Below are 23,813 nucleotides of genomic sequence, written 5' to 3'. Positions count from 1 at the left end.
TCCCTGCCCTCATCCCGCGGGGCGGGCTGTCTGTCTGTCTGTCTGTCCGTCCGCGTCCCGCCGGGGAGCGGGCGGAGCGGCGCGGGGCGCTCGGCTGCCGCTCGGGGCTGCGCCGCGGCAGCTGCACCGAGACCTCCCCCAGCCCGGGCCCTGCTCCGCTCCTCCTGCTCCGCCTCTCCGCTCCCTTCCCGGGAGGCTTCGCTCTGTCCGGCGGGACAAGCGGTGTCCCGGCTCCGTTCCCCGCTGGGAAACCCCAGTGGAACGAGAACGGCGCTGCTCGGGCTGCAAAGGGGTCTGGCCGGGCTGGTTGAGACCAGCTGCCGCTGGCAGGAGCTGGGGGCAGAGGCAGGCGGAGGGACAGGCCCCCTGCACCCGAGAGGGGCTGTGTCTGTGCAGCGGCCGCAGGACGAAGCCGTGCGCGCAGCCCCACGGGCTGGCTGCCTGGTGCCCCCAGCACCCGGCTGGTGCCCTGGCCCTTCCCAGGCAGCGAGGAAAGGCCGTGCCTGGCGCGGCTGTGACAGTCCCGGACCGATCCCTGGAGGGGCTGTGTGTTGCTGCCCGGGGCTGGGATGGAGGCGCCTTTCAGGAAGAGACACTGTTCTGCTCTGATGGTCCTCCTCAGCTTCTCTGCGTCTTAAGAGTAGCGCTTTGTCCCTGGCAGTGGTCAAGAAAGGTGTGATGAAGAGTAGGGTGACAGTTTCCTCCTGGATTCCAGAGCAACGTCCTCCCAGGAAGGGCTGCTGACTGCTTGCAGTGACCGGGTACTGATCTCTCCAGCTTTGGGTGGTAGCTGGGGGTGCAGCTGTGGTGGGGGCCAGTGGTTGGGGGTTCCTGGATGATGCAAGACTACTGGAAGTCACTGGTGATTCTTTGGTGGTGGCTGGTGGTGGGACAACAGTGAGGCTGTGGACCTGGATGGTGATGGGGAGTATATGGTGAGGCTGTGGATGTGGGTGGCAATGGTAAGTATATGGGGATTCTTTGGTGGTGGCTGGTGGTGGGACAATGGTGAGGCTGAGGACCTGGATGGCAATGGTGAGTATATGGTGAGTCAATGGTGAAGCTGTGGAGCTGGGAGCAGTGGTGAGTCTCATGTGAGTCAATGGGGAGGCACGAAGGAGACTAATGAAATGGACAGGGAATATCTTTAAGGTCTCACTGATGGCTTGTTCTGGTCATGGAGATAGCTGAGGAAACTATGAACTCATCAGGTGTGTTTGTTTTCAGTCTCCTAGAGAGATGAGGATATTGTACACACTTCTCAAGCTTGCAGTCAAACAGTTAAGCCTGGTAACGCTGAATTGCATGGTTATTGGACTTATTCTTGCTTGACAATCTGGAGTCAAGTCATGAAGATGCAAAGAGTAACAGAAGAGGGTCAGTCAGTGAACACCTGTGTTGTAGTGTTGTGTAGCTGGGGGCTGCAGAAAATGGCTGCTGGAATGCTCTGCTGGCCCCCCAAAATGTAAGCATCAGGCAATTCAAGGCCAAAGTTGCAGTTAGAGATAGTCATAGCACCTCTGTGAATCACATATAGGAGAAAACAACCTGGAAGCAGCTGCATTTTCTCACTGGAGAAGTGAGTGAGAAGATGTAATGAGCTGTGCAGACACCAAGGCTGAAGAAGGGTGGGGGAGGAGGTGCCCCAGGACTGTGGAAGAGTTTTCTTCATCCCTTGACCACCAGAGAAGCTCCAAAGCCCACCAAAAAGAGCTGTGGCCGATGTGAAAAGCTTTGTCTGTGAGTTCTAAGGAACTTGATGTGTATATAGAGTAGCTCTTGGAAATTGCATGATGTTGTAATGAATTCTGTGCTCTGATGTTTGGAGCACTTGTGGTGCAGCGATCCCCAGTGCTGCAATTGAGAATACCTGCTGGAGTTTTCTTGGGCTCTGAGTGTATTGGGATGTTTCAACAGTTGGTGACCCAGATGGGACCCTCCCTGCTCAGCTGCAGGACCTATTGAGAAAAGAACTCCTTTGGGTGACTCAGTTGGGTCAGTGTGGGAAGGAGTCTAAGACTATCTAAAGAAAGGTGTTCTTTCAATCTTTTTTCTGGTGCCTGGATGTCAGGGGGCTGTTTGTAAACTGAGGATGCTTTCTTCTGTGTAACAGAATGGTGTCCAGCTGGAGATGCTTTGGTGTCCATCTGTGTCTTTGGGTTTTTGGTCTCAGGTATTGGAGTGGCCTAAAGGTGCTTGAGTTTGGAATTTCCCTTATTAAAAGGATACTGCTGTTACAAGAGCGGTGAATGACAGAGATTGGGATGTGCAATTGTGCACAAAGTGAGTGTGGAGTCTGGATCTGCCCCTCTTATCCCCTGAGGGAAACAGCTGGTGAGGGATGAAGCAAGAGAATTAGAAATATTTATAAGAATTAATAAATTTGTGATCAAATGATTATAGTAAATGTCTTGAAGGACTAAACTGAAGATAAAACTGCTGTTAAAGCATCATGGTGAATGTTACAGATGTTATCTTCAGTGGAACCCCTGAAAAGATCCCACTTTTTGTGAAGGGTGTAGGAGTGGGATATGCCATAGAGTGATAATTCAAAAGCTTCATCTGGGGAATCAGGTGGGAGGAGAAGTAGTAAAGAAAAGCCCTCTCAAATGTATTTGGGCACACTGGAAAGGTATGGGAGGCCCTCTGTGAGGGTGGGGTAACCAGAGACTTTGATAAAATACTGGAATCAATGGTGGCCATTCTATAGCTTAGACAAGAAGGAAAAAGCCATACAAAGGAACCTTAAATTATGGTACCTAACCACAGCTGATGTTTTTGGGAAGGGAATAAAAATGGGATGAGGTATTATATGTCAGTATGGTTTTCACTTAATCACCCTGAATGGCAGGAGTGTGGTATCAATTTAGTTCCTCAGGACCTCTTTATTTTGACACTGGGAGAGGAGAAAAGAACAGGGACAACTGAAGTGATGCTGCTCAGCCTGTAGTACTGGGGAGAGGTTTGGAAATTGAGAAGGAAGAGTGAATTGAAGAGCTTGTGGCACCACCCTCAGCACCACTCACAGGACTTCCTGATGAGGAAGTATATCCAGGAGAGGAGGTGGGGTGGCAGGGGATCAATCCTGATAACTGCCCAAATGTGTTTGTAAAATGGGATTAGCTCTCCAAGTGCCACTCAGAGGAGCTATGGGACTGGTGGCACTGACTAGAGTGAAAGCCCCTTTTAATATGGGAGATCTGGATGCCTGTGAGGGAGTAGTTGAAAAATTAGAGATGACCTGTTGGGAATTGCTAAAAAGGCTGGAACTAACTGTTGAAAATCAAGACACAGATAGAAAAGATACAGGTGGAATGTTAGAGGCCCTGACCAAAACTGCAAACCTGTTAACTTGGAAAGCTGCCTGAACCCATGTCCAAGTGCATGTTACAGCTGGAACACTGACTGGGGGAGTCTCAGGTGGGACTATTACAGATGTTAAACCATGTTCATCCTGGTTTGCAGTGCACTTTGGGACTATACATGTGCTGCTGGTGGACTGGGAGTAGGTCACTTTGAAAACAGAACTGTGCTGTCCAGCAGAACTGCACCAGTGGAAACCTCAGCAGCCCCCACTACTTGTGCATTGAGCAACTCAAAAGTGCTGTTAGAAGCTGTCTCCAAAGTTGCACTTCAAAACTGCCTTGTGCTAGCCAGATATGATGATACTAAGGGTGTAAAGAGCTTGTGGATTCCTGGAGGCAAGCCATGAACAGCAGATAGCTGAAGTTCTGCATGAGCTGCAGAAACAAATGAAGGACACCTGTTTGGGAAATACTTCTGGTAGATTAGGATGGGTATTTTCTGGGTGGATCACTAACCTGTTGTAAGTGTTGTTTGCATTGTTGTAGCAAGCACTGCTGTCAGTTGCTGTAAAAGAATTAGGGTACCATCTCTCTCCCAGGTGAGGGTCCACTTAGAAACCAAGAATGAACAGGCCAGTGCTGTGTAATTCAAAGAACTGTAACATTGGTTGAATCTAGAATTCCTTGGACAAACAATATGCCCTGGGCTCCAGTCAAACCACTCTTCATCTTCAGATGCACGAACAGTATATGAACTGGCCACCTGACCCTGACACTACCAAGATAATGTTTCCTTTTCCCTCATCTCACCAGTAGAGAAGCTGGATGCATTGTCTTCAAGTCACTTGGCTAACTCCTATCTCACAGAGAAGTGTTGCAGCCATTGGGAGAAAGTATCCCTCTTCTCAGGAGAGAGAGTACAGAGGATACACACCGTGAGGCACACTGGTTCTACCTGCGTGACCACAGAGAGGACATGAGGAGGTGGGGTGAGCAGCCTACCTCAACACTCCAAGCACAAGTGAAGGAGCTGTGAGGTAGAACAGTCACACACAGATTCTGCAAGGAGAAATGCTGTGCCAGTGTCCACGGGGCAGTTCCCTAGACCAAGTGGAAGGCCTACCTGTGACATGCCTGATCCTCTCAAAGGGACCTCTAAGTCTTTCATGCAACCAGCAAATATGATGAGCAAGATTAGAGGGGCCCTGCCTCCAGCCGGGTGGAGCAGAGGGACAATTGCATTTATTGCACTGTGTGGGTCTGAGGGCCTGGGACATCACCCATAAGAGTACAAGACTCTAGGGGATACCAGTGCACCCTAATGTTATCGAGTTGTAACTGGGAAGGTCTGGGAGAAACACCCCGTTGTCACTGGCCCAGAGGCTTTGTGCATCTTTGGTATAAATTATCTCTGTAGAGGGTATTTTAAAGACCTGAAAGGGTAGCAGGGGCTTTTGGGATAGCTACCCTGGAGACAAAAGTAACTGAACAACTGTCCACTTTGCCTGGACTCTTGGAGGACCCTCCTGTTGTGGGGTTGCTGAAGGTCAAAGAACAACAGGTGCCAGTTGCTACCACAGTGGTGCACAGATGACAATACCACACCGACTGAGACTCCCTGATCCTCAGCTGGAAGCTGATTTGTCAACTGAAAATTCAGGGACTGCCTGGTAGGCCCCACTCACCCTTCAACAGTCCAATCTGGCCAGAGTGAAAGCCCAAGGGGGAGTGGAGGCTGACAATAGATTACTGTGGCCTGAAGGAAGTCATGCCACCTGTGAGTGCTGCAGTGGTGGAACTCAAATATGAACTGGAGTCAAGGGCGGCCAAGTGGCATGCCACAGTGTGCTTTCACTTGGAGGGGCACCCATTACACCTGGAATTGGCTGCCCAAGGGGTGGAAACACAGCCCCACCCTCTGCCATGGACTGATCCAATCTGCATTAGAAAAGGTTGAAGCCCCAGGGCCCCTGCACTCCATTGGTGACCTCATTGTATGGGGTAACACAGCAGAGGAAGTTTTTGAGAAGGGAAAAGAGATAGTCCAAATCATTTTGAAAGCTGGGTTTGCTATAAAACAAAGTTAGGGGCCTGCACAAGGGATCCAGGTTTTAGGAATAAAATGGCAGCATGGATGTTGTTGGATCCCCATGGAGGTTATCCATAAAATAACAGCTGTGGCTCCACCACCCAACAAAAAAGGAGACACAGGCTTTCCTAGGCACTGTAGAGCTTCTGGCAAATGCATGTCCCAAACTACAGTCTCATTGTGAGCCCTCTCCCATGTAACCCAGAAGAGGAATGATTTCCACTGGGGTCCTGAGCAGTGACAAGCCTTTGAAGGGATCAAACAGGAGCCAGTCCATGCAGAAGCCCTTGGGCCTGTCCCAATGGAGCCAGATGTAAAAAGCATGCCCTACACTCCAACAGGAAAGGAAACACTGGCAGTGTCTGAAGGGGTTTGAGCTGTATTGGCAAGTGACTGGAACCAAAGCCCAGCTCCTCTTGGCATCCTGACTGCTGGTCTGGGCGTTCAAAGGGAAGGCTCCTTCTGAGCACCCTGCCAGTGATGTTATGTGGAGCAAGTGGGTTGGTGTGTCAGTGACAAACTGCATTTGTGTATCCCCAGTTTTGTGTGTTTTGCAATAAACAAATTATTGTTTATTGCTATTACTGTTAAATCTGTCTCCAACCTTAATGATTCTGTGATTCTACGATCCAAAAGCAAGACCCTTAGAAAATCCAGGATCACACCAAGCTCCATGCTCCCCTGTCTCTGCTGAGCTAGGACACACCTCTGGCTAGGTTGCACCAGGAGTGTGTGAGGGTCATGGTCTGTAGTTGATGAACGCCAGCACACAAAGGTAATTCATGAAACTCATTCAGGACTGTTGCATGTAACTTGAATGAGGACAGGCTTTGTGCCTGTGTGATTTGATTTAAACCCCACCTGTGTGTGGAACCCTGCTGGAAGTGTCAGGTAACCCTCACCCTTCTCAAATCTTTAAGTGGCTATTTTGACTAACAAATTTCTCCTAGTCTGTTAAACTGGCTGATGACTTGAGTGCTGTTTGTAATTATACAACCCAATATTAATATTAATAAATCCTAAATTGCTGCTGAACCAAAGTGACAGTGAGTTATTATGCAATATAGGAAAGAGTATAGTTTAGAAACTTTGGTTTAGTAAATTCAGTGGTGGAGATAAATCTCCAGGCCACTACCAGTAACCCTGCCACAGAGTGAGCTACATCCATCTGGCACTCTCTTGTGCAGCTACACTGGGACAGACAAACAGTTTGCATGCAGTTTGCCTTTCTTGTAATAAAGATGCTGCATGTGATGCAGCTGAGGGAGAGGGAGAGCACAGAGTGATTTTCAGAGCTTTTTGAGGCTCTATGGATAACACCACTGCTAGCAGAAGCCTCTGCACAGGAACCAGAGTTAAGTGTTTTTATGATTTCTAAAAATTATATTAATCTCAGCCAGAAAATATACAACCTCCACCCTTTATTCAGTATGACTTGGACGATGCTTAGGTCACAGATAATTTAATACATGCTTTTATCTCTCTTCTAACCATCCTGTAATATTTAATGCTCATTACTAAGGCCCCTCTTCTACTGCATACTTAAACCGTTTTTTACTCAACATAGAGATTCATACATCACTCTCCTGTGCCAGGGGCCCCCAACACCACCAGCTCACAGAAACACTTGGTGTGCCCTGGCCCCACCAGATTCTCTGGGGAGCAGGACCACTAAACTGCTGGTCAAGGTCATACTGAAAACCCCCTGCTTTGTGCTTTTACTTGTCTCCTTTTTTTAGCACTGCTTACTACAGTCAAGCCAGTAAGGATTAAAGTCAATATACTTTAAGACAATAGTACATAACCCAGAAGAGAAGACAGAACTATTCCTTGAACTCTAAGGAACAACTACTCTTTTATTTAACACTGGGCACTAAGGCTTTGAAAGGTCACCACACAGTAACAGCATGAATCCCAAACAGGCATGAGGAGCAGTGAGTGGTTTCATGTGCTAAGGCACTTGCAATTCAGGGCCTGCCTGCTTTTAATAGCTGGGGAATGGGGTGAAGCAAGGAGGCTGTGGTTAAATGAAGTAGGTGCTAGAGTGGTTCCATTAAGTAGTAGGTTAAAACTTTGATGAAAGAGATTAAATGGAATTCTAGAACTAGTCCCCAAATTACTGATTTAACATGCTTGTGAAGTAAAACTCAATCCAATTTATGGGTTTGCTCACTACAGCAAATATTACAACTTCTAACTCAATTTTTCTTCTGTTTCTGCTGTAAACAATACCACAGTGAAGCTATTTTATGATTAGGCTTTACACCCAAGTGAGTTTTACTGGAGTTAGGCCCAGGAGAGATGTTAGTTCATACAGTTACATTTTTGACTTCAGATTTCAGGCTTGCTGATAACAGAGAACTCAACACCACGTTTGTTGAGGCGATCAATCAGTTTTGTTTTGGAAAAGGCAGCTCCTGGAGAATATACACCACCCCTGTTAATGAAAATCAAAAGGGAAAAACATCAGTGGCACAGTGATTGAGTGACATCTTTTTTTGGGAAAAGGTTTCCCTGCCTAAGAAGGAAAAAGCTACTTTGTCCCACAGGAGAACACATGAGGAATTTGGCAAGCTGCTTATATTCACATCCAAAGTACCATTAATAGAAACCACTCCATTAACTGAAAACAGAGACACTGATGCAACCAATGCTACAAAAGCATTTCTAAGAACATGACTATGGCCTTTCCAACTGAACAGCAGATGAAAAGTGAGGTTGCTTTAAATCAGCTTGTGATGAATTATCTCCATCACGCCGCCATTTGGGTGAGGCAACGCAGAAAGCCACTGGCTCATGAGATGTGTATTTTCAAAGAGAAACACAAACCCTCAGTAGCTTTAAGGGAAAGTACTTACTCTTTAGGTAGACAAGCTGCATCTTCCAGAAGAGATACAGCTGCTTGAACCATTGCGATTGGTGTAGCAACATAGCCAGGTTCTGACAAAGAAACCCAAACGAGACAGTGTATAGCATGGTGAAATCTTGCTCTTTCCTACAGCCTGCTGAAGAATAATCTCTTTGGCAGACAAGCAGCCTTCCCATTTAAGAACAGCTTTTGTAAGCTAGTAATGATCCCAGGTAGCTGGCAAAGTCTTTTAGATCTGATCTGGACAGGCCTCTAACCACACAACATCCATTAGTGATCATCTTGTGGTGACAAAGGGCTCAAGGGCTTTCTGTTACAGCAAGAGCCTTCCTCAGCCTGAGTGTAAATGCAGACTTTTTCTGCAAGGCTGCTGTATTTGGTTACAACTCTAGTTATTTGAAACATGCTTCATTACCACCTTTCTGAAAATACACTGTTGCTGTCTCCAGACTTTACTTCAGGGATCAGCTCCCCTCTCAAGAATTATTCGAACACAAGTATGCTTTATCTACAAATTATACCATGCCAGATCTGTTTAAGTTCACTCATAGGGGACTGGAAATAAACTAGTAAGCCCAGGCTGTAATAACTGAAAACTATCATTACACCACTCTCCCTTTAAATGCTCTACTTAGCAAAAAGGAAAACTGGAACAGGGAAAGTCAGAAGGAAAGAGAACAACAGGAACACAAACAAACCAACTATTTCAAAAAACAGGTCACAGTGAGTACTAGTGTTCAAGATAATACCCTATGAAGGCTGTTGACTTTGGTCATGTTGCAAGTGCTCCTTGAGGGTGAAAGGAAGGGCAGTGGAACCATACACCTGTTTCAGAGCAGGGGATGCAAGGCAAAAGCAATTAGCTGCTGCTACTCATGTGCATACCTGGTCCTTTCACTTCAGTGCAGATCTTTACATTTGGTTTGCCACTCTGCGGATCTTGCCCCTCACTGTAACCCTCACCAAAAAAGGTCATTGTGAAAGAGGTTCCCTCCATCTGTAATGGACAAGTGTGGTCACCAAAACAGTAACTCATATCAGGCAAGCACAAGTAGGAACTCTAAGTATCTGTTATGTCAAATGCTGCAATCCATCTGAACATGAGAGTAGGTGTTTTGAGTTATTGCCTACAAGGTACAGTCTCATCCAAATTTTTAATCACTTCCACTATGTTGGAAGTGTTACTGTTCTGAAGTCCAGTCCTTCTCTTGGGGGTTTGGCTACTTAGTCTCCCTCCATCATCCTCTCTGACAGACTGTCATGAAACATCCATGTAAATCCATCAGACTCAGCAACATTTCATTTTTTCCTTGGAAAGCTACCTGAACGGGCATACACAATGTGCACAACGTGCATTTAGAAATAACTTCTTTGAGACTAAGCAGTTGACTCTAGATGACTATTCCACCACTACTATAAGAAATTTCTACAATAATTATGATGGAAAACAGTCAGTTACCTGTTTCTGGGTTGGTCCTTTCTTTGTGAAGCGTCCAGCAGAGAAAAATTCTGGGTACTACATGGTAAGAGGGGGAAAAAAGAATAAAATAAAGACTCCAATAGAAAGATCAACAGTGAACTACAGGGGAGAATCTCCAAACAACTATTTTGTGTTTTGGACACTTACATTTATGAGAAGTTTTCTCCCAAAGCTAAACTTCACAAGAAGAAGAAATAAAAGGCCAGCAAACATCAGCTTGATAACAGAGCCAAGACCACCTACGTTCACATAAGCGCCATACTGCACCTGAGGCAAAAAGATAGTTTCAGGGACAGAAGTTACAATTTTTGCATCAATTTCTAAAACCAAATCTACCCCCAAATTATGATAGTTATTTGATACAAGGGAGAGCTATTTAAATAGGGCCTTAAACAGTAGTCTTAGTTCTAAAACAACTTTGACTAATGCTTCACTTCAGAAGTCACTATGAGGCTGTAACTACAGAATGGCGAGGGAGAGAGCAGGGCAAACAGGAGTGGAAGATGTTGAGAGGTGTGTTTTAGTAATTGATTTCAGGCCTTATTCTAGAGGTCCTCCTTTCCTCCCCTTTGAGCATTAGTTCAAGAGAAAGTGAGGCCTTAGCTATTCCAGAATTCTAAGTTTCTCAGGAGAAGTTTCCAAGTGTATTTTTAGAGGGCTATCTCACCTTCACCGCTTAGCTGATGCCCATGATTCTGCATAGCTGTTACACAGATTGTTGGTGCTCAGGAAACCATGGAAAACAAAAACTAACACCCTTTCTACCACCACCACTTCACATTGCCTTTACTCTGCACACTGAGACCCAAGCATCAAAGAAGCCTCCAGGTACACACAAGCAGCATGAGAACTCTTCATCACAATGTCTGCCACACCACGCTGACCTGGTGGTACTTACACAGACCAAAATGATGATGCTTGTAGCAGCTCTACTGACACACACCAAAAAAGCCTCTGCACAGGAACACAAGTGAATGTATTTATCAGCCCTGAAAATCATGAAGCCTCTTAACTCAGCAACTGGCCTGATTGCTGCAGATGGGTCCCAACTGATCCAGAGGAGGAAGCAGATCCTAACCCAGGAGCTGGCAGGGCTCATTGAGAGGGCTTTAAACTAGGTAGGAAGGGGAATGGGGTGGAAATGCGGCTCTGTAGGGAAGTGCTCTGTAGGCTGGGGGAACAGTGCCATGGCCCAACTGATGGGCATCTTCACTAATGCACACAGCCACGAACAGGAAGAGCTGTGAGCCAGCATTCAGCAGGCAAGCTCTAACTGTTGCCATCACTGAAATGTGGTGGGACCACTCCCGTGACTGGAATGTGTCCGTGGATGGCTATAGACTCTTCAGAAGGGACAGGCAGCATAGGAGGTGTGGTGGCATGGCTCTCTAGCTTAGAGAGGGTTTTGATGTGGCAGAGTTTGGGGCTGGGAATGGTAAGGTAGACTCCCTGTGGGTAAGGATCAGGGGGAAGGACAAAAAGGCAGACATCCTGGGTGGGGTCTGTTATAGACTGCTGAATGAAGAGACAGATGAGGTATTCGACAAGCAACTGGTGGAAGTGGCCCAACTGCCAGCACTTGTTCTCATGGGGGACTTCAACTTCCCAGACATTTGCTGGAAATCTAATACAGCCCAGAGGAAGCTGTCTAGGAGGTTCCTGGCATGTGTGGAAGAGAGCTTCCTGACACAACTGGTTAGTGAGCCTGCCAGGGTGGGTGGCCCACTAGACCTGTTTGCAAACAGAGAAGAGCTGCTGGGACGTGGTGGTTGGGAGCTGTCTTGGGCAGAGTGACAATGAAAAGGTAGAGCTATTTATTCTCAGCGAGGTCAGGAAGGGGGTCAGTAAAACTGCTACCTTTGACTTCTGGAGGGCAAACTTCAAACTGTTTGGGGCACTGGTGGGGAGGGTCCCTTGGGAGACAGTCCTGAAGGCTAGATGCTAGTCTAGGAAGGCTGGATGCTTCTCAAGAGGGAAGTCTTAAAGGTGCAGGAGCAGGCTCCTACTTCTTCCCGAGCTGGTGGGGAAGAAAACCAGAGTGGCTGAATAGGGAACTTTTGCCAAGTCTTGGGGAGAAAAAGAGAGTGTCCAGTGGAAGAAGAAACAGGCAACTTGGGGAGAGGACAATGAAGTCACTAGCACATGCAGGGGAAAAATCAGAAAGGCTAAATCCCAGCATGAGCTCAACCAGGCCACTGTGGTAAAAGACTATAAAACATGTTGGATGTGATTGCCAAGCTGCTCTCCATCATCTATTGGTGATCATGGTCAATGAAGGAGGTACCAGATGACCAGAGACTTGCTAATGTGACACCCATGTATAACAAGGGTCGTTAAGATCCAGGGAACTACAGTCCTACTAGCCAGACCTCTGTGCCAGGAAAGATTATAAACAAGACATCCTGAGCACAATCACAGAGCAAATACATGACAACCAGGGGATCAGGCCCAGCCAGCATGGGTCCACGAAAGATAAGTCCTGCCTGACCAACCTCATCTTCGATGACCAGGTGACTCACCTGGTGGATGAGGGAAAAGCTGTTGACATAGTCTACTTTGAATTCAGCAAAGCCTTTCACACTGTTTCCCACAGTATTCTCCTGGAGAAGCTGGTGGCCCATGGCTTGCACTGTACCTGTCCACTGGGCTAAAAACTGGCTGGATGGCTGGGCCCAGAGAGTGGTGGTGAATGGAGTTAAATCCAACTGGTGACCAGTCACAAGTGTTTTTCCCCAGAGGTCAGTACTGGGGCCCATGCTCTTTAGTATCTTTACTGATGATCTGGGTGAGGGAATTGAGTACACCCACATTATGTCTGCAGATGACACCAAGCTGGGGGGAAGCATCAATCTGCCAGAGGATAGAAAAGCCCTCCAGAAGGACCTGGACAAGTTGGATCGATGGGCAGAGGCCAATGGGATGAAGTTCAACACAGCGAAGTGGCAGGTCCTGCACTTTGGTCATAACAAGCCCAGGCAATGCTACAGGCTTGGGGCAGGGAGGCTGGAAAGCTGTACAGAGGAAGAGGATCTGTGGGTGTTGCCTGACACTCGCCTGAACATGAGCCAGCAGTGTACCCAAGTGGCCAAGAAGGCAAACAGCATCCTGGCTTCTGCGAAGAATAGCATAGCCAGCAGGACACATCTGCCTGTACTCAGCTCCAGCACGGCCACACCTCGATTACTGTGTTCAGTTTTGGGTCCCTCAGTACAAGACATTGAGGTCCTGGAGTGTGTTCAGAGAAAGGCAACGAAGCTGGTGAAGGGTCTGGAACATAAGTCTTATCAGGAGCAGCTGAGAGAACTGGGACGGTTTAGCCTGGAGAAGGAGACTCAGGAGAGACCTTATTGCTCTCTAAAACTACCTGAGAGGAGGCTGTGGCCTCTTCTCACAGATAACTAGCGACAGGACAAGAGGGAATGGCTGCAAGTTGTGCCAGCGGAGGTTCAGGTTAAAAATTAGGAGAAATTTCTTCTCAAAAGGAGTGGTTAGGCACTGGAACAAGTTGCCCAGGGAGCCGGTGGAGTCACTGTCCCTTGGGACATTTAAGGAAAGGCTGGATGAGGTACTTAGGGCCACAGTTTAGTAAGTAATATAGATGGTAGGGGGACGGTTGGACTAGATCTTGGAGATCTTTTCCAACCTTAATGATTCTACCTTTCAAATATTTCTGGGACTCAAGGCTTCCATTCCCTACAGATACCTACCCAGAAATGAGACAACGTGAGAACCCTACAAGAGACTCTTGTAACTATTATGCTAGCAGCAATAAGCAGGCTCATCAGGCAGAGTATCAAGTGGTACGAAACATGCCCGTGCACTCAGAACCACCTGGACATCAGATCAAGCAGCTTCCAAAGGTGGTCAACACAACAAGCCTTCTTTACAGAAACAGAAGTACAGCACAGTTCATTACCATTTACCTAACTGCAGAAACCCTGCTACATAGATCTGCACTAAGATCAGTTATTACATAAAGGAAAGATTGGCTGCAAATGCCACTAAAGACACAGTATACCGGTGACTTACGGGTGTTTCCTTGAGCTGTGTGTGCAAATAACGCTGAGAGCGTTTCACAACAGAAACATCAGATCCCATGAATGGAATGGAGTATTCTTTAAATTCCTGATTGTAAAACACAAGTCCTCTGCAAAAGAGGAGTGGAAAGTTAGAAAAACACGTTCAAATGGTCATGCAAAGTGAAACAAACTGAGCATAATGGTCCTGCCTCTGACCAATACAGGCTTTTGCTTAAGCATTTTGATGACATTATCTCTCTCAAGCATTTTCATGACAAGATCTCTTTTTACTGAAAGCACACCATTCCAAATTTATCACTGTCAATTAAAAACTCCATAAAGGGATGAATTTTATAATCAAATAAAATTCTACACATATTTATTTTTTCTGTTCTACTGGTCACTTCTGGAATCAAACTCACCCTCAGAACAAGTTACCTTTGAGACCCAGTAAATGCTGGGACATGTATTTTCAGTAAAATAGCAATAAAATATCAGTAAAACTGAACTCGTCTTCAATGCTATTAGACAAGCCTCTATGTGTTCATATTATGCCAAAGTCCTCCATGCATCTTTTTAGTATTTAATTATAAGTTAACAAGCTCAATAATAAATACTGGAACTTTTAGAAGACAGTACGTTTCACATCTTGTTTCTTATACCTCCTTTTAAGCTTTGCACCAACGACTGGAACAGGGGCGTATCCTATTTTTTTTCGAAGCTTCTTCAGGTTGTCTTGATCCGCAAGGCCATAAACAGCTGACTTCCAGGTCCCATCATGTATACAAGCACCCTGGTGACATACCATGGAACAGTAATTAATTCACTATCTAAAGCTTTCATGTATTATTTCCATCATGACGATAGAATTATTAAGGTATATTAGATGTTATTGCATATATGTATTACACACAATAAAGTACATTGCGATGTGGTGGTGTTGCAGTTTTGCGAGGCTGTGCTGCTGAGACGGCTTTTATAAGCAGCAGTTAGAGTTTTCTGCCAAAGTGTAAACTTCGGGCAATTCAAGGCCAAGAGATAGTCATAGCGCCTCTGAGACTCACATAAAGGAGAAAACAACATGGAAAGATGCTTTTGCCACCGGAGAGGGGAACGAGGAGATGTAACAAGCTGTGCAGACACCAAGGCCGGGAAAGGGCGGGGGAGGAGGCGGCCCAGGTGCCAGAGAGAAAGATGGCCCTGCAGGCCGTGGAGAAACCCATGGGAAAGGCCGAGACCCCACCTGCAGCCTGTGAAGGGGCTCCACGCTGGAGGGAGCAGCTGGAGACATAGAGAAGACGCTGTGACCCTACATTGGGATAAGCCCCTGCCAGCACTTGCAGCCATGAGGAGAAACAGAGACACAGAGATGAGAGAGATATTTGTGTCGGAACAGGTTTGCTGAGGGGAAGCTTGGAACCCCGTGGAGGACTGGGACTGAAAGACACTGTGATAAAGAGATAAAGCCCTGTAGGAAAGGATTCATGTGTGAGAAGTTCATGGAGGACTATCTCCTGTGGGTGAGACCCCATGGTGCAGCAGGGGGAGGGTGTGGAATGAATGCCCCCCCACCCCCTCCCACTGGCCCCCAGCTGGTAAAGAAACCAACTTGCAAGGGACTGACCAAAGCCCCCACCTCCCAGTCCCTGCCCTCCTGTGCTGCAAGCAGGGGGAAGAAGGGAGTGAAATCATGACTAGAGTGAAGTCTGCTAAGAAGGGAGTGGGGAGGGAGGTTAGAGGTGTCTTAAGATCTGGAAAAGGAAAACAGCTCATGAAGAAGTAACCGAGAACCCCATTTTCTCCCAGTCCCTGCCCCCCTGTACTGCAAAGCGGGGGGAAGAAGGGAGCAAGATCATGGCTAAAGGGAAGTCTGCTTAGAATGGAGGGGTGAGGGGAAGGTGCTACCGAGAAACCCATTTTCCCCAGTCCCTGCCCCCCTGTACTGCGAACGGGGGGGAAAAAGGGAACAAAATTCTGACTAAAGTCTGCTAAGAAGGGAGTGGTGAGGGGAAAGTGTTTTAAGATCTGGTCCCGCTCCCAACTCCAGTTTTCACTGTTCTTTGTAGTGTAGTGTAATAAAGTAGTTTCTCTCTTCTTCACTTTGTGTTGTGTCTGTTTTGCCCATGTCGTTGTTGACAGAGTGATCTCTCCCTGTCCTTATGTTGACTCCTGAGCCTCTTAATATATATTTTCTCTCCTGTCCAACTAAGAAGGGGTGTAATAGACTGACTTTGGTGGGCATCCGGCCTTCAGCCAGGGCTAAGCCACCACAGGTGGGTTGACTGTGGCTGAATGCCAGGTGACCATCAAGGCACTCTATCACACCCCTTCTCAGTAGGTCAGGAAGGAGAGAAAATAAGATTAAAAAAACCCACCTTGGGTTAAGAACAAAGGCAGTATAATAAAGCAAGGGCTGCATACCACATCTCTACAAAAACTGTTTCTTGAACAGGCTTAAACACAACTTTTGTTAGACAGCCTATGCAAATCAACCTTACAGAAGGGCATTTGCTTGAGGTACTTTTATTAGCTCCTAAAGAAAAACAGTCTTAGGCTTGTCATCAAAGGGCTGCCAGCTTGTTCCTTAGTCTGAATTAGTGGAGTAACATCACTGTAGCCCATTAGAATAACTGTTATCACAAATACCTCTGAGTTTCCAAGATGAAATAGACCAACTAACCTCAGGCCCAGATTTCACTGTCAGGAAACTTTCAACAGCAGTTAAGGTACCTTTAAAGGAGAAGAAAACATTACTTGGCATATACAGTCATCAGTTCACAATGTAGACTCAAATAGCAGGCCACTGACATGACTTGAAAAGACAGAGACACGTCTTTATCTCAAAGTAAACTAAATGAAGATTAAGTTCCACAGCTATTTTAATGTCCAATTTTTTCTGTCAAGTGCTTCAGTAAGGGTCACAAATATCATCTTTACTCACTAGTTTGTTCATTTGTCTCACCTAGTTAAGGAGATCATCTAAATCAATGAAAAAACAAAGGGAAAGAATATTCCAGAACCATATTTAGTTCTCCTCCAAGTTTCAAAATAAAGGATGACGTAGGCTGTGAAAACAGAGTGCACTTACAGATTTTGGTAGACTTTAACTACAAAAAAACCCCACACAATAAACCAAAACAACCCCAAATCCACAAACCCATAAACAAGTTGAAACATTCAAAATTTCCTAAAACATTTAGTTTTATCACAGCTTGTGTTTGGCAAAGAACAGCAAAAATAACTCCTCCAAATTCTGCTTTGTTTTACTTTGCTCTCTTCCTTCTGAGATTGTAAAACACCACAGCAAGCAAGTACATAGACAGGCGATAATACCATGAAGTCAAAACAGAAAGACAGAAGACATCTTTATTCAGAACAAGCATCAGACATCAAGTTATAACCCCATGAGCAACGAGATACTCTCCTCTCCCTCCAGTCAGATCCAGACTGAGTTTTAATAAACTGAATGCTGACGATTAGATGCCAACACAAAGCACTCCTGCTTAATGGCGGCTGCAATAGTACCTAAAAGCAAAACATTTGGATACTCGGCCCTTCCAAATCAAAGTCATCTGAGATCAGGACAGAGTACTAACTTGTAACTCCTTTCCCACAGCCTTCCTGTCCCCACTGTCTCTTCCCCCCAAGATTCTCACTGCACAAGCAGCTGTGTGCTGGGGCTTGCCTAGGGATGCCCAGGGTCTGGCTGAACAGCCCACATCTGACAGCTGACTGTTCTGGCCTATCAGTGAGGTAGAGCACTACCTTGAATCCCTCCTCTACCTAACAACCAGTTTCCCCCAATCTAATGGGACTATGGCTTTCCAATTTTTATCTACCAGAACTGGTTAAAGGTAAAAGTACCAGCTGGTCAGCTGGTAAAGGCAGGCAAAAAGAGCGACTGAAAGAGTCTTCACAGAAGCATTGCTGCTTTAGGAAACCAGCATAACCTGCACTTCTTTATCAGCACAAGGTCACACAAAATATTTAAGTTACCTTTCAACTTGTCTCTGGTGTACAGGACTCCCATGTCAGCTGGTATAGAGTCAAAACCACAGCTTCCAATGACATACACTCCCTTCGCTGCAGCTTTGTCATTGTATTTCAGGTACATTCCCTCCAGGAACTAAAACACAGTCAGAACAACCATTTTAACTACAGCTCCAAATTTGGCCATACCTAGTATTAGCCATCAATGCTTTACTGTTGCATTATACCACCCTACATACTTCAAACCACTTACAAGCTTAAGACAGGCACCTGTCATTCCCATTTTACAGTATGAAAGGGCTACAGCAGTGCAAAGAAACGCAATCCACACAAAACTCCTACAGAGAATCATAACCAAGACTTACAGCAGAACTCAGAAATCTTGGGATTTCTACAGAGAACCTGAGAGGCTTTTGTCTAAAAGTAAGAAACTATACAACTAATATACATTGATGTACTTTACAATAATTAATACATCTTGGAATTGCAGATCAGGAGGGAAAAAATTGTCTTTTGTGTTTAAAAACATTAGCAGGAACATGAAACATACTATCCAAATATTCTTTTAAGAGATACTTGATATAAAGGAGCATGCTTCTACTGCCACACACCTGGGGCTCTCCGCTGATGTCGATGCAGCTTGCACCATTTTCAACACAAGCTTCTACCACCGGCTCTCCAAAGAATCTATACTGTAGAAGAAAAGAACACCGTGCATAACGAAAAAGCCCCATGCACCACAGCTCACCCAACACGCTTTATCTAACATATACATTTATCTCTACAATAAAAGTAAACACTGGGTGGCTGTTCATTCTGCTAAGTGGGGCAAAAAAGTAATAGCACTCATAGTTTTTTGGGGGTGGGGAAAAGGTACAGCATAGCAAACCAGCACTGATAACAGCTTGCTGCACAGATTACTCCACCTTATTTCTGCCCTAAGACCACAAGGCAAATTTAATATCTCTAATCTCAATTTATTCTTCCTGCACTTGTATTATCAGCATCATGTGTACTTATGTACTTTTAATTGCAAAGATGTTGTCGTGACCCAACTTCCAGTTCTCAAACTCTGACCCCCTCCAACGGCTCCGGAAACGCTGCTGCTGCTGCTCAAAGTTTCAAAGGGCCTCAGACCTTAACGCAGGGGGTCTGTGGCCTGCGTCTTCAGCTTTGCTTTCAGCCCCAGCACCAACGATGTTGGCCCAACCCACGACTCCTCCCCACGGCCTCTCACGGCGCCTGCGAAAGCCCCGCTGTACTTCAGCGAGAACTGTCCTTGAACTGCACCACTGGAAGGCGCGGTGGGCAACGGGTGGGCGATTACACCCCACGGCTGTACCGCTGGTTCGGTTTCAAAAAGCTGCGTTTCATCTTTCATCACGCCTCCCGACAGCCGTGTCGGCTCTCCCCGCCTCAAGGAGCGGGCAGTTCTGCCGCACGGAGCCAAGGAGCGGCGGCAGAGGGGCAGACACCGCCGGGGCTCTGCCCGAAGCCGCGCCCACCGGACACTGCGGGACCACCGCCCGCATCCCCCGCACTCACCGGGCCCACGCAGTTGAGCACCAGCCGGGTCTGCTTCGCCATGGCGGCCAGCGAGGCCGGGTCGCCGACATCGCACAGGAGCACGCCGACCTCCTCCCCGAGCGTCGGCTTCCCTGCGCACCGGAGACCGCCGTCACCGCCCGCCGCAACGCCGGGCGCGCCTCCTTCCTCCCCGGGACGAGCCGCCACCTCCCCGGCGCATCCCCGACACCGAGGGGTTTGCCCCGGTTCGCCCCTCAGCCCTTCCCCTCACACCCGCCCGTGGGTGGCTCCCATAGGACGGGGCCGGGACACCGGGACCGCGCGGGCCCCGCCGGTCCCGGACAAGGGCGCCGCGCCACACGACCCCAGCCGCGGCCCGTACCCAGCCTCTCGGCCGCCCACTTCAGCACCGTCTGCAGCTTCTCCCGGCTCCGCCCGGCCACGGCCCAGCGCAGGGGGCCGCGCAGCTCCCCGCCGGCCGCCGCCTGCGCCACTTCTTCCACCACGAACTGGCCCGTGAAGCCCGAGGCCCCGAACACCACCAGCTCATAGGGCCGCTCGGGCGCCCCTTCCTCCCCGCCACCGGTGGCCGCCATGGCGAGAACAACCACCGCACTGCCGTTCAACGCCAGGCAGCGGCCAGTATCACGCGATGCGGCCCGGGCCCCGCCCCTCCTCGGCGGGGGCGGCGCGCAAGGTCCGCCCGCGGGGCGGGCGTTACGGCCTCGCGGGGCGCTGGGTTCGGCGGGCCCTGGCGGCGGGGAGTTGGCGGCGCTCCTGGCACAGGCCTGAGGCCGCGCACCGCCCGCGGGAGCCGCGGCTCTGGCCTGGGCCGCTGCCGGGCGAGAAATAACCTTTGCTCGTCTTGCAGCAGCGAGGCAAGAGGGAGCGGTGCTGTCTCGTAGCGGGGTTTGGCAGAGCCTGTACAAACAGAAGTGTACCGAGGCCCGGCCGAGAGGTTCTGGAACGCAGCAGCTCAAGGAAGGGCGTGTGCAGAGAGAGGCCGTCGTTACTGGTCCCACAGCAGAGGTTCTCTCTCCTGGTGACCGTGGCTCCTTATTATGAGTTGGTGCCATAAGCATTTCAGCACAGGTTATACATAGATGAACTGAGGACTGTTACTGATCAAAAAGAAACCCACAATTACCCACGAGTGAGATGAAATACTCGTGTAACTACAGTACAGAACACCACAGAAAGTGAAGTTCCTGTTGCGGGGGTCAGAAGCAGTGACCCTGTAAAGCCACAAAGGGAGGGAGGACACAGCTGCATGGCACGGTGAGGTGTGGTCATGGTTTCTGTTCTTCACCTGGCCAGGCCACTCAGGTGGATTCCAGAGGCTCCCAGCAAGTCATGTGGGGAGCAACCTCATGAATCCTGCTTGCTGTTCCTTTTTCCCAGGGAACATCAGACATACTTAGACCATTCCTGACAGATGCCTGTCAAACCTGTTTTGAGCTAGTGACAGAGGCTTCCACACTGTTCCCCAGGCAATCACCACCTGCACTTTGTTATACATGCAGCTGGAGACAAGAAGCTAGGTATCCACATTGTGTAGTTCGTGCCTCATACTATTTCTCCTGCTTTTAGAGGACATTTGTAAAAGATTTGACCCCTGACAACTATGTAAACAAGATGCTGCAGACCTGGAAACTTCATTGCATCTCCTCAGCCTTCTTTACATAAAAAAGGACTAATTCTTTGATCTTTCCTCACTTTGTACATACATTTTCCCCATTCTCCTCTGCTCTATCTCCAGTTGGTTTACATTTTTCTTGAGATCTCATGTCCACTACTATGCACCACATTCACATGGCCAGTGCTAAATAGATTGAGAAGTTTATGTGATGTGCCAGAATTTACCCATGTTTCTACATGCACTAAACATTTGCCTTTATTCTTTTGAAATCTCATAGTTGATGCACCTGCAGCTCATGATCCGTTCCATCTCAGAGGGTTTTTCAAATCACTGCTAACGAGTCAGCCTTTTCCCGTTGCAGATTTGCACTGGAGATGAATGTCCTTTCTGAGTACATCCTAAACATCTAATCTCCGAAGCAGCAGGAGAACCTCACCTCTAAGCATCAGCACCAACTCCTTGAGTAGTGCCCATGCAGTTGTTTATAGGCCTAAACTGTCAGCTGTAGCTGTGAAACAACTCAGGCTAACAAAAAACAAAGCGTGGGGGAGGGAAGGACAAAGACGGGTTTTGTGTTCTTTTTTAATCCAGATCATTTTGTTGATGTGATTTACAGAGCAACCCTGCAAAACCAGTTTCTTGTATTTGAGGTCACTGAATGTTTCATTAGTCAATCTCTCAATCTCTCACTAACTTTGTGTCCTTCCTACACACTGCAATGATTTCCAGCTGTGCTGATAATATTGTTTTACTCCTCTGAGCTACCTTCCTCTTATGCTCAGTTCTTCTCTTCTACCACCAGTTCTTAAAGTCAAGTCTAGTTTGTTTGAGGCACTCTCTTGGATCTTCCCCTCTCCTTTCTCCTTTGTAAAAGCTTTTAAGAAACACTGCAACAATAGGCAATAGATTTTTTTTTCCTCCTGATTTGAAGTTAACAAAAATCATTATTTCTTCAGACTTTACATTAGCATTCAAAATTGTTCAGTGACAGGAGACTGAAAGGAGCCTCCAAATTGCAGAGGGATTCTGACATAGCTTGCAGGGCTGGCTGCAATCCTCAGCCTGCTTTTTTCATCCCAAAACAAGAACAAAAAGCAAAGTCTCTAAGCCAGTTTACATTCCTGCCTATGAAACTAACAAGTAGATAGGTAGGTTTCAAAATAGCAACCATGGGGGCAATGTCAAGGCTGTGATTTTAAATGAAAGGCTTACAGCAGTCTTGACTAAAGGCAAAGGTTAACCTGTCTCCCTAGTTAGTGTTGCCAGTGCAGGATTGCAAAAATTATTCTGTGGGAAAGCAGTAGGATGATTTACAACTTTTTCTTGTCCAATAGGATGACAAGGAATACCAGAGCTGCTGCCAAGTGAAGTTCTGCAAAGGAGGTTCCCACCTGAATCAGCTTTAGAAGCTCCCAAAGAGAGACAGTGCTGTTTCTTTTAATATTTTTTTTTTTGTTCAGATTTGAAGGTGCTTATTTTTTTCCATATGTATCTGCCTACAGATACCTAAGGATTTCACTGCCTCTTTTAAAGCCCTTTTTAGTCAGACTGCCTCAGTCTGAAATAACTACAGTTACTAGTGGTCCCTCCTGATTTTTTGGGGCACAGAGAAGCGCACAAGTGCATGCACACACACAAAAGTAAAAAGGGGCATGCCTGCCCTAGGTAGCTTCTCTCCTGGAGCCTCTGGCAGGTCTGGGGAATCTGTGTAGGCACTGCCTTCATTTTGTACAGTAACTGTTCTGAGAAAATACTTCCAATCAATACTTACACATTTCTTGGACACCAGTCTTCGTGGTAAGGTTTTTTATACACATTTATAACTTTAGGGTACTTTATAAGAGCGGAAATGCAGATGTTGTTCCATGACTACTCTTTAATTAATAATAAGGTAGCAGAAAGAGTGCAGTATGTTGCCAATTGCACAATGCTGTATGAAGGTAATTTTTTTTTAAACACAACATGGTAATTGTCTCGTACCTCAGAGGATGAAAGAAGATCTCTGGCTTGCATCACTGCAGAAGTTACTACAGTACACATGAAAAATAGAGCACAGGAGTAGGCAGTGGCGTTGGGAAATAAGGTTGATGAACAATGCATGCATAATTCACTGTAGGGTAGGAAGAATTATGTGGGTGAGTATATAAGAGATTTAAAAAAAAAAAAGGCAGGCATCTATGTACCTGCTACAGTTACTCAGTACTGCAAGACCGTGAGAACAAAGGTTGCTGGATAAAAGCCCACAGTTCTTAGTGCCATGGTGTATCTTAATTTACACAAGATAATTTATAATCAAGAGGCAATAAGCTCCAAAAAGCCACTCCATACAGAACTTAAGAATTTGTAATAAACCAAGCCATTTAGACTGGGACAAAAATGAGGAGCTAGAAATTTAAAATTATAAAGAATCCAACAGAGTTCTTTGCAACATGTGGCAGTTCAGTAATGGTTTGGGTTTTTTTTTATTTTACAATTAAAATATCACTCACTTTTTTTGGAAAAAAAAAAAAGCAACAACATAGAATCATTTTGGTTGGAAAAGGCCTTTAAGATCATCCTTTCCAACCATTAACAGCACTGCCAAGTCCAGCACCAAACCATTCCCTAAGCACCACATCTACATGTCTTTTAAATACCTCCAGGGACGGTGACTCAGTCACTTCCCTGGGCAGCCTGTTCCAGTGCTTCATAAACCTTTCACTTAATATCCAACCGCAACTTGAGGCCACTTCCCTTAATCCTACTCACTCCTTACTTGGGAGAAGAGGCTGATGCCTACCTTGCTACAACCTCTTCTCAGGTTGTAGAGAGCAGTAAGGTCTCCCCCTCAAGCCTCCTTTTCTCCAGGCTGAACAATCCCAGTTCTCTCAGACCCTTCTCATAAGCCTCGTTCTC

General features: G+C 46.9%; 1 protein-coding gene across 1 annotated transcript; it reads right to left on the bottom strand.

The window, feature by feature from the left end:
• Nucleotides 1–6,800: 6,800 nt before the first annotated feature.
• On the bottom strand, nucleotides 6,801–19,881 carry SCCPDH (saccharopine dehydrogenase (putative)). Its single transcript, XM_084261907.1, has 12 exons — nucleotides 19,662–19,881; nucleotides 19,298–19,410; nucleotides 18,364–18,444; nucleotides 17,759–17,888; nucleotides 16,443–16,492; nucleotides 14,425–14,555; nucleotides 13,773–13,890; nucleotides 9,891–10,010; nucleotides 9,723–9,779; nucleotides 9,149–9,260; nucleotides 8,253–8,334; nucleotides 6,801–7,831 (listed from the first exon to the last, which is right to left on the bottom strand). Exons 1-12 carry the CDS (start codon nucleotides 19,873–19,875, stop codon nucleotides 7,726–7,728), a joined length of 1,314 nt encoding a protein of 437 aa, XP_084118033.1. The 5' UTR covers nucleotides 19,876–19,881; the 3' UTR covers nucleotides 6,801–7,725.
• Nucleotides 19,882–23,813: the final 3,932 nt, after the last annotated feature.

The sequence above is a fragment of the Gallinula chloropus genome (genome assembly GCF_964237585.1).
Source record: "Gallinula chloropus genome assembly, chromosome: 3".
In the NCBI taxonomy this organism is placed as follows: domain Eukaryota; kingdom Metazoa; phylum Chordata; class Aves; order Gruiformes; family Rallidae; genus Gallinula; species Gallinula chloropus.
Note: the sequence above shows the minus strand (reverse complement) of the source record. Positions and strands in the feature narration are given on the sequence as shown.